The sequence below is a fragment of the Corvus cornix genome, chromosome 3, assembly GCF_000738735.6.
Source record: "Corvus cornix cornix isolate S_Up_H32 chromosome 3, ASM73873v5, whole genome shotgun sequence".
Lineage (NCBI taxonomy): Eukaryota > Metazoa > Chordata > Aves > Passeriformes > Corvidae > Corvus > Corvus cornix.
In genome coordinates, this window is record NC_047056.1 from 50,915,078 (window position 1) to 50,935,698 (window position 20,621).

At 39.0% G+C, this 20,621-nt stretch overlaps 2 protein-coding genes across 12 annotated transcripts in view; one reads left to right on the forward strand and one right to left on the reverse strand.

The window, feature by feature from the left end:
* Positions 1–386: 386 nt before the first annotated feature.
* CCDC28A (coiled-coil domain containing 28A) lies at positions 387–6,322 on the forward strand. 2 transcript variants are annotated; one of them, XM_039569896.1, is made up of 6 exons: positions 387–478; positions 1,434–1,630; positions 2,627–2,790; positions 3,702–3,856; positions 4,491–4,513; positions 5,552–6,322. In XM_039569896.1, the coding sequence occupies exons 2-6, from the start codon at positions 1,473–1,475 to the stop codon at positions 5,604–5,606; spliced, it is 555 nt and encodes a 184-aa protein (XP_039425830.1). In that variant the 5' UTR covers positions 387–478; positions 1,434–1,472; the 3' UTR covers positions 5,607–6,322. The 2 variants fall into 2 exon arrangements, with proteins under 2 accessions (XP_039425830.1, XP_039425829.1); XM_039569895.1 differs by lacking the exons at positions 4,491–4,513; positions 5,552–6,322 and having other exon boundaries at positions 3,702–4,469.
* Positions 6,323–12,126: 5,804 nt separating this feature from the next.
* The window catches only part of REPS1 (RALBP1 associated Eps domain containing 1), a 63,045-nt gene continuing 54,550 nt past the window's right edge, over positions 12,127–20,621 (reverse strand). For 9 of the 10 annotated variants that reach the window (XM_039568739.1, XM_039568738.1, XM_039568737.1 and 6 more), the window contains 6 exons: positions 20,364–20,428; positions 19,139–19,324; positions 17,842–17,937; positions 17,061–17,209; positions 16,293–16,398; positions 12,127–15,243 (listed from right to left, as the gene is read on the reverse strand). In XM_039568739.1, the coding sequence (XP_039424673.1) occupies positions 15,175–15,243; positions 16,293–16,398; positions 17,061–17,209; positions 17,842–17,937; positions 19,139–19,324; positions 20,364–20,428 (671 nt within the window). In that variant the 3' untranslated portion in view covers positions 12,127–15,174. The remainder of the gene's footprint in view (positions 15,244–16,292; positions 16,399–17,060; positions 17,210–17,841; positions 17,938–19,138; positions 19,325–20,363; positions 20,429–20,621) is intronic. The other variant, XM_039568742.1, reaches the window with a different exon arrangement.

Here is a 20,621-nt window from a genome sequence, read left to right on the forward strand (position 1 = left end):
CCTTCCAACCCTAATAACTCTGTGATTTTCCATACAGTGTAAAACACTCATTTGAGGCGCCCGGTGCTCAGGGTAGTCCTAAAAATCAAAAGCAGCTGAGGCCTGCTCAGTATCGAGCAGGTTGTGGCTGGAGTGCAATTACAGACAGGAGATCGAGTGAGCAGGGGAGAAGGCAGAGTGCTAACACACGGCGTCAGCTGGGAAAAGGACCACAGGTCGCAGTGCAGTGGTTTTCCCCGTGTGTTTTAACACGTGCGGACTTAGAGCAGATATTTTGGAAGAACACAGCCCACCCGCCACGAGGCCTTCTGGGAGCTGTAGTCCGCCCGCGGGGGGAGGTGCTGCCTTGGGGCGGGACTCCCACAATGCACTTCGCGGCGCGGCGGGGCTGCCCCGCTGTCACGTGACCTGCGCGCCGGGCCGAGCCGGCCGCTTCCGCGGGGGTCCGCACGCGGCTCCGGGGCGGGGCCTCTCTCAGGTAGGGGGCGGGGCCTGCGGGCCGGGGCCGCGCGGGGGGCGCGGGGGGCGCGGGGGGCGCGGGTTCGAGGCTGAGAGCAGGCAGGGAGGCTCCGTCCTCTTCCTCCTGCTCCCGGGCCACAGCCGGCGTCCCGAGACTGCGCGGTAATAAAACGGCGGCACACGGCGGGGGCTGCCCGTGCTGCGGGCAGGGGTCTCCTCATCCCGGGAGGTGGCGGCGGGTCCGCGATGGCGCCCGGGGGTCCCGTCGCGGTGCCCGCGGCGCTCTCGGGCCGTCCCCGGGGTGTAACGGGTGTCAGAGGCGTTTCCCCAGCAAGGAGGTGGCGAGGGAGCGCCCGGTCACCGCACATGGCGTGGGTTGTGTGCGCGGCGCTGGGCAGCGCCCGTCGGAGCCCGTGTGCAGCAACAACAGCTGTAGGAGTAATAACGTGGGTGTCACGGCAGCGACAACAAGTGTGAAACACCCACGGCAGTAGTCGTAACACGTGTGTAACAGCAGCAACAACACCTGTGTCACAGCAACAACAACAACTGTGTCACAGCAACAACAGCGCGGCATCGGCTGAGTTTTCCCACAGCACCGCTGCTCCCTGCGCAGGAGGCTCTTTGGCACGGATGAGTCGCAGCATCCTCGTCCCCAGCACTTGTCGGTGTTTTCCCTGCCGTGGGCCTGAGCAGTCACGGTGTTTTCTAGCCGTAAGCCACGGGACACAAAGCTTGAGATCATTTGGAGGTACTTGTTGGCTGATGGAGATTTTAATTCCTGCCCGTTCCGCTGATCAGGCAGGCCAGGCATCTTCTAAAAATGGGATTCTCTTGTTCTCAGAAATGAGTGACTGCTCGTCTCTGAAGGAACTACACGTTTCATTGCCACGAGCTGTCTTTCCACTTGCTTTTATTGTGAACGCCAGTTTTAATGAATGAATGTTTCTTACTTTCCTTTCTTCCCTGTGAAGGACAAGGCGCATTAGTCTAGATGCAGTAAATTGGAAGAAATGGAAGAAAGGAAGATCAAGAGGAGGAGCCCCAAATCATCTACCAGTCACTCTGCTCAGGTTGCTAACTCCAAGAAAAGCTCAGTGCCAGTCAGTAAAAGTACAGCCTTTTCCAACCCTGCCCCACAGCCTGCCGTACAAAAACCAAAGTTAAAACGGTAAGCTCAGGGTATTTGCAGACTTGGAGGAAGTGAGAGCCAGAAACTTGGCAATGCTAAGACAGTCTAAAGGTTGTTTAGACTGGCTGTGACAGAAGAGTTTCAGACTTGTGAAAAGTTTTGATGATGTGTCTTTTTTAGCAAAATGATTTGTGTTTAATGCAATATAATGGTTATTTACAGAAACGGAAGGTGTTTTACACTCTTTTTGTAAGCTTTATGAAATGTTACACAATGTTGTAGACTCATACTGACAACAATTTAGCTGAAGCAGGGTATAGCCTGATGTGCCTGGTGAAAGACATGAGTTGGGTGATCAGATTTGGGTATCGTATGGGAGATAGTAGAGCCTCAGATGTACAGCTGTGAGCAACAAATGAAATATTACATGACTGCAAGGTTGGAACTGACAAGTATGGCAGGAAATGAATGATATATATTGAACGGGATGAGCTAGAATTGGAATTTCCAGGTGTTTTGTGACTGGGGACTTCTCAGTTGGGGCAGCATCTTGCATAAAGAAAGACATTCAGTTCTTCATAAAGTACCACATCAGAATACTTTGTTTTTTGTTGATGGTATGTGTGGTTCCGTTTGAGAACATTAATTTTCCTGCATGTTAGAAAATGTATTTCTTGGCTGTGGCAGACACAGTAGATAAATAAATGAAGAGGAATTCTAAAGTGAAATGTTAGCTGGAGGGAGGCAGCAGAATTTACTGACCTCTAAGTTTTAGCTGAAGATTAAATACAGAACTGTCAGCAGGAAAGCAGATTGCTGGAACTCTTCATTTTGCAGTGTCAAAATGTTGAGATAGTGATGTTCTTTATTTTTAAGACAAGCTGGTGGTCCAGTTTTTATTTTAAAAGCAGTGATTGAAATATGCACTATATATTTCCCATTTAATTTTCAAAGCCCAGATGTACACTTCCTTACATTTCAAATTTACAGTGAAATTGAAAACAGGAAGTAATATTTGTTTTAATTTTTTTTTAGCGTAATCAAAGAGAAAGCCAAACCTCCAGGAGGTGAAGCAAAAGGGGCACAGGCAGCACCAATCCAGCATTCTTTTCTCACAGATGTATCAGATGTCCAGGAGATGGAAAGGGGACTTCTGAGTCTCTTGAATGACTTCCACTCTGGCAAACTTCAGGCATTTGGTAAGTGCATGAATTGTGTGTGTACAATAGTTGGTTTTTATAGCTGTACAATGGTAACATTTGCAAACAAGTGTGCTTCATGGACAGACTGCTAGTTGTCAGTTGGACTCTGCCACATGAATTTAACCTAATTAATACATATTACTGCATTTTTAAATTATAGTCCTATTGCAAGGTTGTCTGTGTTGTGAGATTATTCATATGACATTTCATTATTCCTTCCAGCATGGAAGCACCTTTCCTTACGAATTTAAGATACCAAATTTAAAACCACTTGTTTGTGATAGTGTAGGAAGAAGTAACTGTATTTAGCACCCAGTTTTGCTGTGTATGAACCTTTTAGACTATTGGTAACAACTTTTATGAAAATCAGTGCCAGCTGCATTTTACTCAGGTTACTCTTCTGTCTTAGCTTCTTACTATTTTTACAGCCTCAGAGTCGATGGAGGTTTTAGAAAAACCATTACCCATTTTTGCTTCCTTTTTTCCTCCTGTACTAAGTAGAAAGATGCACATGTGCTTTTGCAAGTTTAGTGTTAGGTCAGCATGTCAATTTCACACTGATTTTACAAAAGAACCTGAGAAGTCTGTATTATATAAACCATCTGTTCCAAGAAAGCAACCCTCAGATTAGTCAAAATTTAAAAAAAGGCTTACTTTGATCTTATTTAAAGTTAAAAAACAGGGCCTCTCTAAATCAGAGAAAAATTCAGGAGTATAGCAAAACCATGTGCATTCTAAAAAAACTCTTAGAACGTTTGGTAGCCATTGTAAATTCAGCACAACACAACATCAGATGGGGTGACAGAAACTTCAGTAGTGAAACAGTGAGAAATCGAGAAAGCAAATTCTTCACACCTTCATTTGCACTCTTGGGTTTCTTTATCTAAAGCTTTTGCCTGTCCTTTTAGGAAATGAATGTTCCATAGAGCAGATGGAGCACGTGCGGAGTATGCAGGAGAAACTTGCTCGCCTCAATCTGGAGCTCTATGGGGAGATGGAAGAACTCCCTGAAGATAAAAGAAAACTAGCCAGTGATTCCAACCTGGATAGACTGCTGTCAGATGTAAGTACTGGGAAGGCAGAAAACATGGAACTTAGCCCACAGCAAAGCTCAGTTCAGGAAAATGCCGCTCCTGGGTGCGCAGTGATTTACAGTTGAAGAGAATGTAGCTCTTCAGTGAACCAATATGTGAGCCTTGCCCTCCTCTTGGTTTTGGGGAAACACAGGACTTGTTTTCATACATTACAGCTGCTGGTTGCTTTGGGGAGCAGAGCAGGCTAGCTGCAAGCTGCCTGAGCATGTCAGCCTGCTTAGGGACAGCCCGTGTACTACAGAACTACAACCATTTTCCCTATGGCCCATCCCCCTACATTTGGGGAAGATGACACACAACAAGCAATATAGATCTGTATATTCTACACTTTGTCTCGTGTATTTCCGTAAAAATCAAAACTGTTAAAATTTCTTTAAATTTCTTGAGATGAGTAGATTTAAACTTAATTTGGAACTTAGCTCATTGTACAGAATTCAGTGTAGGTTTGATTTGATTTTTGTAATAAGTCATACATTTCAGGCCAGACTATTAATTATTTCCTTCCTTGTTTTAATGTATTTATTTTAGCATACTGCCATAATTGTTGCATTTCTTTGACCAACAGAAGTGCCATTTCTCATAATTTCTACATTTATATTGCAGCTAGAAGAACTGAATTCATCTATGTATCCTTTTCCTAAAATGTTTATTTTGCATTATAATTACTAACTGTAATCAAATTGCAGTGTATTTCCCCAAAAACTGATGTCTTTACAAGAGTCAAATCACTTCAATAATGTCTTTTCTTTTAAATTAGTGCTATAATACAGCATAGATTTTTAGGTTCTTCCAATACATAAGTGACTGGATCTTAACACATCTAATTACAGGTTGTTTTTTTAATCTGGTGATTTATTTAGCTACCATGTACCACTTGTGTACCACAGTGTGTTCTCAGTGGCAAAGCCCATCCGCAGCAGGGTCTTTCTACATGCGTGTTATTGAGACATTCTGGACCATCCGTAGTATTCCTTCAACAATATTCAGAAGCATCTGTCCCACTGATAAGTGAATCCTATTACCTTTTAGTTTTTTTTCTAGAAACGTCTGGTTATTTATCACTGATTTGACTGTGGAGAGTGAACTGACTTAACTTTTTATTTCTAGGGTCACAGACTTCAGCAGAGCTTAGGTAACTGAACAAATGTGCGCTCTTAGCCCACAGAGAAGATAAAGCTGAATACCTCAGCTTGTCTTTTACACTGTGCTTTTGATAAGCCAGGATGACAGTGGAGAAGCGTAGCACTCCGTTTGCTCTGCAGTCTGGTTATTTCTGTTGTTACACACTTTGTATGAATTGAGGTGGTGAGGCTCTGGTTTTTGGGGCCTAAGATCCTGCACTGGTATGTGCATTCCCTGCATATCTGTGGAAAGCTGTTTAAGGCAGATTTCATTAAGAGGACAAGTGATAATACTACCATGTAATAGTGATAAAAATGATTTGCCACCCCCCTTGAGCCACAGGCTAATGCTGGAGGTATGTAATGCTCAAGTCTCATTGAGTAATACTAATCTACTGGTTGAGAACTAGCGTAGGCCTTACCAGAACAGAGTTTATCTGGACTGGTGTACAGCCCGGAGTAAGCAGAGTTTCGTGTAACACTGCTGTGTTGTTTATGCCTTATCTGTATGTGAAAGTGTTATTCCTTAATGATTTGCTTCAGCCAAAAACTACATTTAGCAGATGCTCAAGATATTCCAAATGGTACCACAGGCTGAGAGAGAAAAATCTTTGTCAGTTTGGATTCTCCCAGTTTTGCTTTTGTTTTTCCTGACAATGGAATCAAGAAGAGTTGTGACTTTATGTTGTTTGTTTGTTTTTTAATTTTACACAACAAAGAATCGAAGTGCAAATCCAGGTGTTTATTTTGCACATTCTTCTGAGCACTGCATTATGTCAGGGCTCAGTATCTAGAGTTGTAGTTAATTGTGATGCTGTGCTTTTTATCATTGCCTTACTTAACAGAAAAATTGGAGAAGCTTGGAAGTATATTGCTTCTGCGCAGTGTTCATACGGTTGCAAATGGTACATGTATATAGGTTCATTGGCATTTCTCCAGTTTTTATGAAGGTAGTGATAATGTTGCCTTTCTGATCATTACATTGACAATCTGCACACTGTATCTTTAGTATTTTGTTGATTGGTGATGCCTCAATATTAACTTATTGTTAATAAAGTGAAAAGTTTTAAATATATGTTGTTTCATTTACAGAAGCTGCTATTGGCTTAGCTGTGTTAGGAAGATGAGTTCTACATTGTCCGAATGTTTGCAGAGTTTACTTTTTTCCATTACTGTTTTCCATTACTGAAGAATTACAAAATGTCACCAAATTAAAACTAGCATGCATGCTAGCAGTCCACATAAATTGATTAAGTATTGTGAAATTTAAAAATTGGGTAAATAGTTATTCTTCAATAAATCCAGGATATCCAGTTTTGTAGTTACTCTGATGTTGTAAACAGGCTGCTGTTAATTGGTATCATCTTTCTGTGCACAGTCAGAGAAAAAAAAAATCTGTATTGTGTAAAATCAAGCTGGTTTTAGGTCCAAAATTTCTTTCTGGGTCCATCAAACCATGCCTTTGATTCTAGATTTATTTTATATTCAGTTTTTAGGTAATACATTCAGATTTTATACTATTTACACTTACTGAACAAGGAATGGAATTTTTATCCTTCTACCTGAACACAAAGCTTTCATCAGCCCAGAGTGAGTGTGTGGCCAGGGAATAGAAGATTCCTTTTGTTTGGCATCTTTGGAGAAGAGGCTTCTTCAGCCACAAGTTGTAGTTTTGGATTGCGCAGCACCGAGCCTGCAGCATGCTGGGGACAGAAGGATCATTTAACCACCATGGGGTGCTCTGGCTACAGATTGAGCCTCAAAGTCCCTGCCTCACCTATCATGCAAATCTCCATGATTTACAAACCAGGAGGGATCTCCCAGCGGTTGTTCTTGTTCTTTATGCAATTTATCTCCTTCATTGCTGAGGTTCTCTAGGAGTTTGCATGCTGGTAAATGTACCTAGGAGTCCCTGCCTGCAGCTGGGTATGTACCTGTGATGATGTGAAATCCAGCGTCAGCTTAGGAGAACTAGAATACAACAAGCTTCTCACAAAGTGAAGCCAAGGCTTATGTTTGTTTCCCCCTCACCTCTCTGACCAATAATTGGGCAATTATAATTTCTGCACAGCACCTTCTCACATCAGCACTATGGTCTTGCTTCTGGGCAGACTTCTGAACAAGAAACATTCAAGTAGCATCTTTTAGCCTTGTGCCTCATTCAAGGTGTGGCAAAAGTCACTACTACAGCTGCAGTTGTACAAACAAAATTACATTCTTGCAGCTTACCTGGATGCAGGATCAGAGCTCTGTGCTCACTAGCAGCTTATTGCCAGCAAGTGCAGTGTATTGCAGCACTGTAAATGCACACTCATCCCAAACCACTCTTTTAACCTCAGAGTTTAAATATTCTACAATAGAGGCAGCTCTTTCCCATTTTTGGGTTCTGCCATCAAACTGCTTAGGCTTACTGTTTCAAACACATTTCAAATCACTTACAAACATGTTGGATGTCTTGGATCTCTTGTTTCTGTAGCAATTTATGCAAGGACAGAGCCTTTAATTTGAGATACAGACATAAATACCTTTCTCAAGCAGCTGTTTAGAATTATGTAAGAATTAGCCCCTTTTTCTTCAATCTCTTTATACCCATGGGCAATTATAAGTCACAAAGAATGCATTAATTACAAATAATTGAGAAATTAAGAAATTCTTTTTCCCTTACCTCCTCCTGGATACAACTTTGTGTCTTTGACACAGTCCATTAGTGGTGGGTGCTTATTAACTTCTGGATCCATACAAGAAAATTGTGTAGCAAGACTTTTAAGAGACTGAACTCTTTTATGTGGTAATGAACTAATCACATTTCTGGGCTCCTGCAGGAAAAGAAAAAAGTCTACTATAACGTATTTGTGGAAAGTCTTTTGTAAATAGAGAAGTATGTAAGTGGCTGGAGAAAACGAACTCCTTTTCTGTTATGTTGTTTCCTGAGGAGCTGTTTATAGAGATAGAAGTATATTAACATTAAATGTTTAATATATTTATCAGTGTGAGTTTAGGCCAGTGTTGTGGTTTAAAAACACACTGATAAATGGGTTTGGTGCTTGAAAGAAGTTGCTCTTCGCTGCGTCACTGCGGGGAATCTGGAGCACAAGTTACATTCTCCTCTGCACTTCCAGCTGAAGGCACCAACATTAGAAGAAACAGATGGGCTGAATCATGGCTTCATGGCTGGTGTCACTGCCAGCATTTTGGGGGTTTTGACAATGCAATGGCCTATGCAGCACCAGGCATGCTGGCATTAGATGGGATTCATCCTTCTCAGCAAGGGAGGAGAGTCTTTGCTCAGGAAGTAGCTCACTGGCAGAGCTTTACACTAGATGTGATGGGGGAGGGGTTCAGTACCAGGCTTGTCCCTGGCAAACTGGGATGAGGTGCAAAGGTCAGAGGGACAAGGTGCTGGCAAAGGTCCTCTACTGCTCTCAGCTGTACTGGCCACACTGGAGCACCCTGCAGTCTTACAGAGATGACCCAGGGACTCATCTGGTAGCAGAAGCCAACAGGAAAACACCAAGGAAACATGTCAAAGAAATTAAGGAGTATTCCCTTGGGAAGGATTGAGTCTGCAATGAGACCAGACATGGCAGATTTCTGTATCAGCACTGACCTTTGCTTTACAAAGAAACTTGTGGCACACATCCACAAGAGCTGTAAATTTCTCTAAGTTAAAAAAAAAATCCATATATTTTTAGTAGTTGATGTTAGATATAAATTTTGAATCTTAAAAATTAGTCATTGTAATAGACCATAATTTTCCCACTATTTAAAAATACTAAGATTAATATGAGCCCTCCAACTTACAGCTCTTTAATCATATTAAACCAACAAGAACCAGAACATGAAATAACTAAGAACAAACAATTCCCCACAAACTGGAAGGCTGGGACCAGAGTGAATGAATTATCTTATCACTGATCAGTGCAATATTGTAGCATCAAGCCAAAATACTGGAACAGATACAGTCTAACAGTTAAGCAAGTGCCAATACAAGAAATATTTATATGGAACTCTAAAAATTGCAATGCATATGTGAAACAAAATAGGTGTATGTTAGAATAAAAATCCATGCCATCTTCATGAAAATTTTAAACCCAAAATCCTACCTTACAATCCAAATTACATCTACTTTTGATTTTAGATAGTACTGATTTTGGGTTAATTCAGATCAGGACAGTCTTGAGCTGTGACAGTTGAAATGCAACCTCCCTTACATCAGTATGTAAAATTCTTTTCCACAACTGACAAAAAAAATTCTACTATTCTATATGAAGAGGTATTTGCAAAAATGAAGTTTTAAAACCTGAAAGGAAATCAATGTTCTTAAAAGTTACAGGAAAAAAGGATAAAAAACACTGACAAAATTAGAACTTTTCATGTCAAAAGTACCGAGACATTATCAATTTTAGCATGTTTTTTGGTTAGCAAGTCCACTATGGAAGCAATGTGGTAAAAACCACAGAATCCATCAAAATTACCAGCCTCTTAATTTTGAAAAAAATGACATGTGAGCTAATACTGCTTTCCCACAGGACCATTCTTGCTTTAACACTACTTTACCCCAAAAGACAAAGTGCAGAGTAAACCAGGGGATTTGTTCCTTTTAGGTACCCTTCTACAGCAAAAGGACCTTTTGATTCTTCTATGATCCTTGGTTCCTTCTGATGAGAAGGCAGGTGACCAAGTTCCTTCATGAGGGCAGTGGAAGACAATGGATTGAAGCTCTAGAAGAAAGGCTTGTTATAAACTGAAGCATTCTTCTTCCAAAGGCAAGATACGTAACAGAAAAAACAAATGACATGCTCGAGGCATGGCACTTCTGCATTTTCTGATAGAATACAATGAATTACAACTTCCTACAAAACTACTTTCATCTTCTCCTTGAAATACACTCTGAATTTCCATACTTAAACTAACTCAAGCTTCCTATCAGCTCAAGCTATGCAAAATAAGGCACAAAAGCACGTAGTAGAGTGCTGAATTTCACAGCATTTTAATGAAACACACATCTAAGTTACCATAGGGATTCCCAAAGTATTTCCTTTGACTTCTACAGAGAAATCTCATACTGCTGAAGCTCCTTACTATACATAACTTTCTTGCTAACTCTGACACAGCCAGTCAGGTATGCTAGACCTCCAGAAGCCCTTAGGCGAGTGATCACAGCAGCTGTTGTAATGCTTATTCCACTTCCTGCTCCCCCAGCTGTCAGGAAAATAACTGATTTTCAACATGAAATCAATTTATTTTCTCAATATGCAACTGGTCTTTCAAATGTTAGTGTTCCTTACTTGCCTTTTGATTGGATACCAAAACCACAACGTGTTCCACACCATGGAGCATCCCCTCTTCTGTCAGTTTAAATGCAGCTGTACTTGAGCCAAAGAAAGACAAGCAGTCAGACCTCTGAGTTAAGCGACAGAAAGCCAAAGGCACCACTGCAGCTCTAAGGGATACACCAGAGTGTACATGCACTGCAGAGCACGATGTATCTCCGACCTCTGTGAGCTCCTCTGCACACTGGGAAACAATTCAGTCACATATAGTTCAACAGCAGTATTGCCAAAATTTGGGTTTCCCTCAACTTACCACTGAAGTCAGCTTAAATTGCTTTTACTACTTATGTTTTGTTAATTTTGTAGGCCTCTCATAAACAAGATCAGTCAAAACAACAGAGTAATTTCAGCTGCTTCCAGATCAAATGCATCAATGTCTGTAAGAGTGGAAGTGTCAAGAATATATTCTACCAGGGATGAAATTGAATTCATCTAGATTTCTGTAGCCCAGTATGCTGGTGAAGTGTGATAAATAGTACTAAGAGTCTTCTTAAAGCTTTGGATTTAAGCTGTGAGATCACAAACTTTCTATTTCATAGTCACAATTCCAAATTTTTTAGTATTGTAACTTAGCAAAGGCTGTTTTGGACAATAATTTAAATGCAGGACACTGAAGACCTATATACCAGTGTCTTGGGGTGACTGGAAAGAAGTACTGTGAAACCACTTTGAAACACACTAATAGTGTACAACCAGATACAACTAGTGTACAATCAGTATATGCTTTAGATACAAAAATAACATACCATCTACCTTTAAAGGAGAAATTTCACCTTTAAAGTCCATTTTGCCAATTTAAAAGAAATATTACTGAAAGGAATTAAACACAGTATTAAACTTCCCCCATGCCCCCAAACACAAGCAATTAATTCAAAGACTCCTGTGAAGTTAAAATTTTGCTTGTGTACTAATTATCAGGACAACCCTCTATTGTCTCATTTGGTTATTGGTACATAGACATTATTAACATCTTTCCTATACAATCCCTAGTGCGTTAAGACTATTAAGAGAACACAGCATTTAATTTTTTTTGTTTGTTCTTAGATAATGAAGTCCTTGGTTTTCATGCGTTTTCTGCTAGAGCTGTATGATAAATGATTGGTGCATCAATATACACGGCAAGACAAGCTGCATAAGCATGCAAATATATTTAAAATACACAAGTTATTTTTTCATCTTCCACACAGAGTAAGAACTACATTGTTATTACTCACTTGGGAAGTAATGTGCTTTTGCCACACATTACAATTTCAAGAAACTATGTTCCACTAGAAACTAAGACTAGAATGAGCTAGGAGTCAGGAGGCAGTGATTTACTATTCTTTACCGTTTTAGGAAAAAGTGATTAAGGCTAGGCCACCCATAAAGTGACATTTAGAGACAAACTGCACAGCTGAAACCAGAAGAGTAATTCTCAACTCTGCCCTAAATGTAGAGTCAAAACACAGCACACCTCATCCATAAGGGACAGAGACATGTCACACAAGAAACAATGCTGCAAATTTATTTTCTTTAGTTTTACGTTTTTATAACCTCAACTTTGTTTATCCCACATAAGACATTTTCAGAAATACGAGATCATCTAGTTCATCACAATTGCAAGGAAAATGAGGTGCATGTGAAGTACAAAAAAAATCGAAAATACTCGCTTACATTGGATAGACTTAGAATACCGCTCCAAACAAAGCGGCTTTTCAGCTTTTTACCTTTGCATTTTGGAAATCTTCTCTGCAGTCCAAAGATAGGCAATGAATGGAGAAAAAAGCAACTCCAAAGCAGGTGGAATGAAGAAAGAGGCACATTATTAGGAGATACAAAAGAAACACACACCAAACGAGAAGACACATTCTTCCAATGAGAAAGCCCAGAGAAAAACATTTTCCAGGTGTTTCAGAAAGGCATGCTGCTGTCCATCCATCACAGCTGGGTACATGAATCACATTCCATACTATTTAGTAGTCTACATTTATACTTGCCATAGAGAGAGCACCTCTTTTGTACTGTACATAATTCCTTGCCCCAAAGAGCTTACAATCTATGATCATAAAAAAGGATGCATCAAGTAGCTGGATCAAGATCAAACAAATGGAGAAGACAGGGAGATAATTTTATAAGGGATTAAAGTTGGGTTACATTACTAAGTGAGGTAACTTCTGAACATCATTGGCAGTGATGTTCTTAAGACATTAAGTAGCTTTTCAGTTAGAACGTCTTCTGATCATGAAAAACTGGTTTAAAATGTACAGAATGATGCATTAAAAGTAATCCACAAAAATTCTTAAAAATAGACTTGTTGCCAAGACACAAAAATGTTCAGATTGCCGAAGTTCTTCACTTGAGACACTAACTTGTTATTCTACTAGAAAGATATGGATGTTAGAGAAATTCATATGTACATGTAACATTTGAATGTAAAAGGCTTTTTACATTTAAGCTTAAAATGTTAAATTTTGATTTAAGAATCCTGTTGCTATAAACATAGGCTTAATACTTAAATATTAATATGAAAATAGTGCTATTTTAGAAATGTATTTTAAACTTTAAAATAACCTATGGACAAGATACAGTCGGTTCAAAAGATCAACATTCTTTAACTGCAGTGACTCACTTTTCCCACCTTTTAAAAAAGGGAAAAACTTTTTCCCACCCTGTTCCTGCTACTTGTCATTTATAATAGAAGTGATCGGTCCATCAACTTAACGTTTTTTAGTTTACTTTTGGGGGGGTTTATTTGTTTAGCTGGGTTTTTCTTCACATTTCCCCATTTATATATAGTTTTCTGAATTCCAAGCCTTGCACTTTATATATAATTTATACATCACCTTTGTGCCCATTTAGCTATCATTTCTTAATCCCTTTACATGCAAATAGAAACTACCATCTTTCATGCAACTATGACATTCTTTCATACCAGAGAATTTTGCTTTGGACTGTATACATAAACCATCTGCACCACTTCCATGACATCTGAAAAAATGTTGGAATAGTTATAGTAGCAAAAATTCACCCCAATTATCCAGTCTGTTTATGATAACCAAGAAGAGAAATACGTGTTTTTCACCGTAACAGCATAACCAGTGGTAAGTCTGACTTGACCTATCCTTTTGGAAGGGAAGCAGATGTTAAGAGAATTTCATTTATGCACAGAAGTGAGACAGCAGTGTTAAGGACTGCTAACAGAGGATGATTTATCTTTAACTTTTAAAGGAATTCTCAAGAAAATCAAACCAGATATTAAGACTAAACAACTACAAATATATTTGACCCAAGTCAATACTAACATTTACTTTTTAGAAATTACATTTGTATTAAATTTGCTTATAGGAGGATACAAAAGGAGTATAGCCACAGATTACCAAGAGAATCACTTCTGATCAACAGCTAAAAATGAGGGAAGAAAATGGCCAAAAGATTACAATCAATCACTTCTTGTACATGCCACAAATTTACAAAAAATTCCCTGCAAACCTGTAATAAACCCCTCCCCCTTATTTGAATGAGTTTCAATTCCCAGATAAAGATGAATCAACAAAATTAAAATATTGTGCTGTTTTATTGGTGTAAAAATCACACAATTGCTAGTTCTGATTCTGCAGAGATACATCCATGCAGTTAAACATCTATGATCCCACAGCCAGAAGAAGCCATTAAATAGAATATCTGCTGTTAGTCAGCAATTAATGCAAATTTACATATGAGATCAAAATGTGTGTATTGTACAATATACAACAAATCCTAATACAGTACATCAACCTGAATAGCAGGATACACTCAAGGAACTCTGTTAATAGTGAAGCCTGTCTATATGCCAGAGAAGTAAGGCCTGGAAACAAGATGACAGAAGGTACCCCAGAATTCCTAAGAAGCAAAACTGTTCATTTTTTGTTTTTTGGTGGTTTTTTTTTTTTTTTTTGTGGGAATTAGAAGTTTATAGAGGTATTGACACATTACTTGACAATACAATTTGTTATAGTGAAGACTGGTGGATGTGATCTGCTATTAAAAGGTAATGTGTGAGACATGCAATTACAGGTGGTGCTTAGATAATGTGCAATTAATGTTTGGGATCTACATCCAACTCTTTTCACAAAAGGGAGAACTAAAAAAGACCTGTTTGATAGACTACCAATTGTGCCATAAATGTTTCTATGCATGCGGCTGAATCAAGATCATGAATGGGTAAAACGTGAACACCTGGCAATCTGTGGTTACATACTCTATAATGTATGCAACAAAAATCACAAAATCCAATCCAGCTGATATGGCAAATAACCTGCAAGAACTCTCCCAACCTGAGTAAGGTGGTGAATTGCAAAGGCTTTCTAGAATCGTGAACAACTTTCCAATTGTGAAAGGCAGCTTGGGAAATAACACTGGCTAATGACAGATTAGTAGTTTGTCTCTTTTCTGGCACAGTAAAATAAATGCCATACTGAATGAAGAGTTTATGTGCTTAGAGGTTAAAATCAACTGATGAGCAACCCTCTTCTGCAAAGATGTTTCAACAGGAAAAAAATCCCACGAAAAAATTCCAGTTGGAAATTTTGGCGACAAACTCTGCAAACTCAAGTCCAACAAAGATCACAGATGCCCACAGAAAAAGCTGTGAGAGGCAGTGTCACATTGAAGGAAAAAGTCAGTTGTTTTCTTTTTTTTTTCTCTCTGTACTGAAATTAAAATACTTAAAATACGGAAGTGGACAAACTGACAAAACTGAACCACAACATTTAATGTAGAATAGAGTGCACTGAGCTAGATGCATGGATATTTAAATAGGCCTTGAAACCAATACCCCTTTCAAAATTAGTAAATTCACAGTTAACGGCAGTAGGCTTAGAGGTGAGAGAAGGGTCGAAGTTGTTCCAGTTGGACTTCCAGGGAGATTCTCTCTTCAAGAACATCCTACAAAAGAAAGATTTTCTACTGACTGTCCACAGAAAATGAGAACTAAAAATTTCCTCATGCAATCAAAATCTGCTTCAGTTTGAGAACTAACTTACTTTCTAGAATCTTGATAACTCCTCCCATGATCTGAATAGAAGACTGGCTGGCTAGTAATTAGTAATTGCTTATCATTGAAAATCAATACTTTGCTCCAAGGTGATGCCATTTAATATTTTTTCCTTTCTTTCAAATCACCCAAACCCAAATTTGTAACCAGAAGCAAACCCAACTATAATATTTCCAAATGAAGTGTAAGATGTTAAGGGGGTAAGCTCTCACCTGAAATAAAAGTATTGGAAACTCACAATTTTTTTCCCCCAGTTTTTCCTCTTATGTGAATTTTATGCACCTTGACTCTCATAAACAGTAACAAGTGAAATTCAGGCTTGAGTTTTTAAAATGGTCTAACGTCCATTCTGGACAGTATCTTATTAATTTATGTTTACATTTAACATACTTTTTAAAAATTATCTTGATAGCTAAAATTAGATATCTTAGGCAAGAAAGATGGCAGGCAAAAGACAGTAAGATGATAGCTGACCTAGATAAACAAATGACTATTGTTGCACTAATTATTAAACTGCAAGTTTTGTATTTCAGATTATTGTATTTGTTTAAAAATATTTACAATTTAACTAAGACTTTAAGGCTTGCTTTTTCCTTCAGAAGGACACAAACCGTTTCAGTTGCTCTTTTCGGTACTGCTTTTAAAGTATGTGATGACCACAACAGATAACTTAGTATTAATAATGTGAGGTAAAATTTTAGTGTAGCTAAAAGCAAATCAATACGTTGAAAAATGTGCATTGTAGTAGCGAAAGCGTCATTTGTAATTTCACAAAGCTTGTCACAAATAGGTATATTCTATTATCTACAAAAATAGCTAAATATTTCATATCAATATTCTCTACTACATTTATCATTGGTTTGCAGAGATGCCTGTTACTGTGCATCACTAACATCTTGCTCTCTGAGGCTTTTCTCTTACACAAAGACTAAGGAATTACCTTTAGTTGCTGCTGTAGTTCACTGTTCAATCTGGCCAAAACAGTGTTGGTTTCCTTGTTACGTCTGATTGATGCCTGAATTGCCTTCTTGTCTTTCCCCACTGATCTGAGAATATATTAGAAGTACAGTAATAAGTCATTTTGCCACTTAGCTGAACATCTCACTTACAGTCCCCCTTCTTTAAGTGAGCGGAATCCTCTTTTAAAATTTTTTTTACTTGTTACACTGTTAAATTTTTCCTCATCTGTCTGGTTTGATTAACCATGTTTGTTTGCACAGAAACACACATATGTAAGTTTCGTATATGCACACATAGTTGGTTTCAATCAAAGAGCACGCGGTGCATTTTAAAAACTTGTCATGATCAACTTTCTGAAGGCCCAGCACAGCGAACCACATTCATGTGCCTCAAAGTGACTACTGCAACAGAGTACTTCCATGCTAGGACACACAGACTGCACTTTTTGGACTGTTCATAGCAACCATTTAAAATTAAACACCACATCTTAATACTTCCACCACTTATTTCCAACATACTTGCAGAAGTTAAAAAGAGTTCACACTCCAAAATTCAAAATCTCTTAAAAGTCTCCCAGTAGTAGATGCTTTGGGATGACCTTCTTTAGAAACCAAAAACTTTTAAAATTGTTGAATTAATCTAAATTAAACACAATGAAATTTTTTGCAACTCCTGGAACAGAAAGTGTGTATGCTGTTTAAATGTAAATTTTCCAGTAACAGATGTATTTATATACTTCTTGGGTTACCTAGGAATAGATGGCTGTGAAGCAAGAACAGCAGCTATGACACCTGTTTTCTGTGTATGTTCCTCAGCTTCGGGTCTTAGCTCATCTTCTGATTTTAATCTTCTACGAATAGGCTTCGGTGGTGGAGCAAGTGGGGTAGTGCCTTTACCCTGAAGAGGAAAACACAGCCTATAAATTCTCTGAAACTACACTTTATTTGGATTATAACCTGGTAACTTGTGTTTCATATTCAGTTACTGAGGCAACTGAATTTACAACCCATCAGGTATTTGCTGATGGACATCTAGCTGCATTTTCATAGAGTCTGGAAAAAAACTGAAGTACTAAATCCTACCACATGGTGAAAGGCCAGTAAGTTGCTACACACTGACAAATAACTGTGCAAGCAGAAACACCTCCATACAACTGAGTACTGTAAGCACGTACAACTGAGTACTGTAAACACACAGCAACTCAGAGAACACTTTCCCCCCAGTAATTATATGTCTGTAACCAAATAAAAAGCTACTGTTAATCAAGTTCTGCACTAAACATTTTGATCTGTTTAAAAATTCTGAAGTTACAAGTATCTTAATTTTCTGCTGTCTCAAGAATAAATCTAATCATCATCATCTGCTGCTGCAAAAATTTACCATACACATGCCTATTTCAAGCACCTACTGGGCCTAAGATAACTGGGTTCAACTGGACACATATAAAACTGCTGTTGCAAATCAAAACAGACATTTAATGTCATATACATCAGACAACTGCGCTCTTCTTCCAAGGGTACTTTGCATACCGCACTAGTGGGGACATTAGCAGGTGCTTTGTCGTCAACTCTTCCATCTGCTTTGGCAACTCTAAGAGAACTTGCAGATTCAGAGGGCTTTTCAACCTAAAGGAATATAAACTGTATTTAGAAATCTGCTTCTTAACAAATATTTCATTTGGCAACAACTGGAATAAAAAGTATCCTGTGTTTTGATATGTGAATAGAGTTAACACCTAAAACTCTAGTTCAATTCCCGTTTAGAAACACAAGTCCCATGTCCTGAGGCACTGTATAGCACAAAAGAGGCCGTGGCCTGATCACAAACTGCTACAGCTGTTTCTGCTATTACAGTACCACCGTTATCTATCTGTCACTGCCAAAGGTTAATCCCTCCAATGGAACACATTGTGACTGTTCCCCATCCACCTCAATGCAAAACAATCACCAAGCTTAACCTAAGCAGTTTTCAGTGGCAGCTTAAGCTACCACAGCTGGTTTTGCAATGAGGTACATGGAGAGTGCTCAAATGGGTCTGTGTCACTGACCTTCCTGAACACGGGAAGAAAGAACATGCTGCTGACAGCTGGGAGAACTTTAAAGCACCACAAGGACTTTTTCAAGTGAGGATGCAGAAGTGTCCCAGAGAACTTACAATCTGGATAAAAGCTATAAATTATGAAAGGAGAGCAAGAAGTAATTTCTGCAATAGCAGCTAGCTATGACATTAACACTAAGGCTTCCAAACTTTTAAGTCCTATGTCTGTAGCAGAAAACAAGGTTTTGTAAACATCTTTAATGATAGAAGGACGCCAGAGCTCTATTTCCTTTAGCTGTTTGTCCAATGACTTTGAAGAAAAGCAAAGTAATGGAATTTTAGCAGATGTTTACAATACTTGACAGTCATCTCCTTTATTAAGGCGTGTCTTTATTAAGACATGATTTAAAAATTACCAGCTAGTCATTTGGAAGGCTGGCAAGAATGAGCAGAAAGAAGGTTTTGCCTGTGCTAAGTCTCAAATGCACCAATGCAATTATGTTTGTGCCCATGTATGCTAATAAGCACAAAAATCTTTTCAATTATAATCAAGAACTGATACAAAAACAACTCCTTCTACCTAGGTGTTTGGTGATAACTAAGTAAGTGCTGCAGTGTGCAATGTAATTGCTTTCTAGCAATGGATTGAGACATCATAAAAAACCAAAACAGAACAAAAACCCAACAAACAACACACCACTGACACTAAACAGCAGAAATAGGTTTTAACAAAGTCTCATAACTGCTGGTGGTATTAACGAAATTGACAAGATCTTCCTTTCTACTCACCTGCAAGACTTCTGAGTGCGTTTCAATTTCATCTTCTTCCTCTTTGTTTACACCTGAAACAGCAAATGCCTCAAACTGGCTGAAGTCTGCAAAATTTGGCTGTTCTGGTATTTGTTGAGGTGAGGTACTGGTATGAGCTATTAGGCCTTCAGCATCCACTGGGCGATGCACATGAGGACCTGCACCCTGCAATAAAACAACAAAAACATTTAGGGACAGAATGTTAAAGATTATTTGCCTTTTTAGTGGACAAAAATTTATGTCCCATCAGTAGAACAATGTGCATCTCATGCAAGACATACATGGAGAAATACTTAAGAGAAAAGAAAGTTCAGATATGCTATTATCCAGGGAGTAAGACCAAAGAGGGATGTAATGCAGCACCAGCTAGACTCATTGAACAATAGATCCTTCTGCTGTGACAGAGCCAGCTGGGCCCTGAGGGCCTGATACAGACTCTTTTTCTGTCTAGTTTCATAGGGAAGCATGTAATCTTATGTTTGTCCTTGTACCCTCCTTTCATCCCTCCAGATAATTTCTGAACCCTTGTATATGATTTCTGAATCACTGACTGACTTCAATTGCTGGTAACTCAGATTCTAACAAGCAACTGCTGGTGAGAAACAAAAAAGAAAAGAAATTTTATCTGTCCCATGTCAGATCTGCACAGCAGTTGAAGGATTCAGCTGGCTGAGACAAAAACCAAACCTTTTCAAGATGTGCTTTCTACCAAATCAGCTAACTGAAATCACTCAGACTGGGACTGCAAAGATCACCAAGTCTGTGACAAATGAAGAAGTGGAATCACTCCTTTTGGGAGCATGCATGTTACATAAAATTCTACCCTGTGCCAGACAAATAGAAGACAAACCCTTATTTTGCAAAACTCTGGAAGATGGCTTTTGCAGTCTTTGTTATGGTCTATGCACTAAACAGGAATAGATAATGAAATGTGAAAGGGTAACTTTTCTTTCCTTTCTACAATTCAGAGCTCCAGAGGCACTCATTCCTCCTCAGTATCTACTATCTATCTGGTTCAACTAGAAGCATTTTTTTATTCAGGAAATACTAACATTTGGCTATAGTCTAAGTTTTGCCATCATTCACATCCTGGTGCTTTCAAAAATATATCAAGCAATGATACTCATTTTAGAAATAAATTAAAATTCAGTTATATAAAAATAATGCACCAAGTTAGAATATGATTTTTCAGAAGTGAGATCACCTGTGAAGGCTGTGGTCTTGGAGGCACTGCAGGGGGATAGGCAACAACCCCAGCCTGTTGCTGTCCTGTAAAAGATGCATCACATTTGGCCAAGATTGTTACTTTGTACATTACAGTGCTATCAAATTTTCTTAACTGTCAACATGAAGAAATGTTGCATTTTGCCCACATATAACCTGTCACATTGGGGCTCATAACTGTATTGTCACCTCCTTTCCATCTGGCAAACAGACAAAACCAGGATTAATCAGAACATGG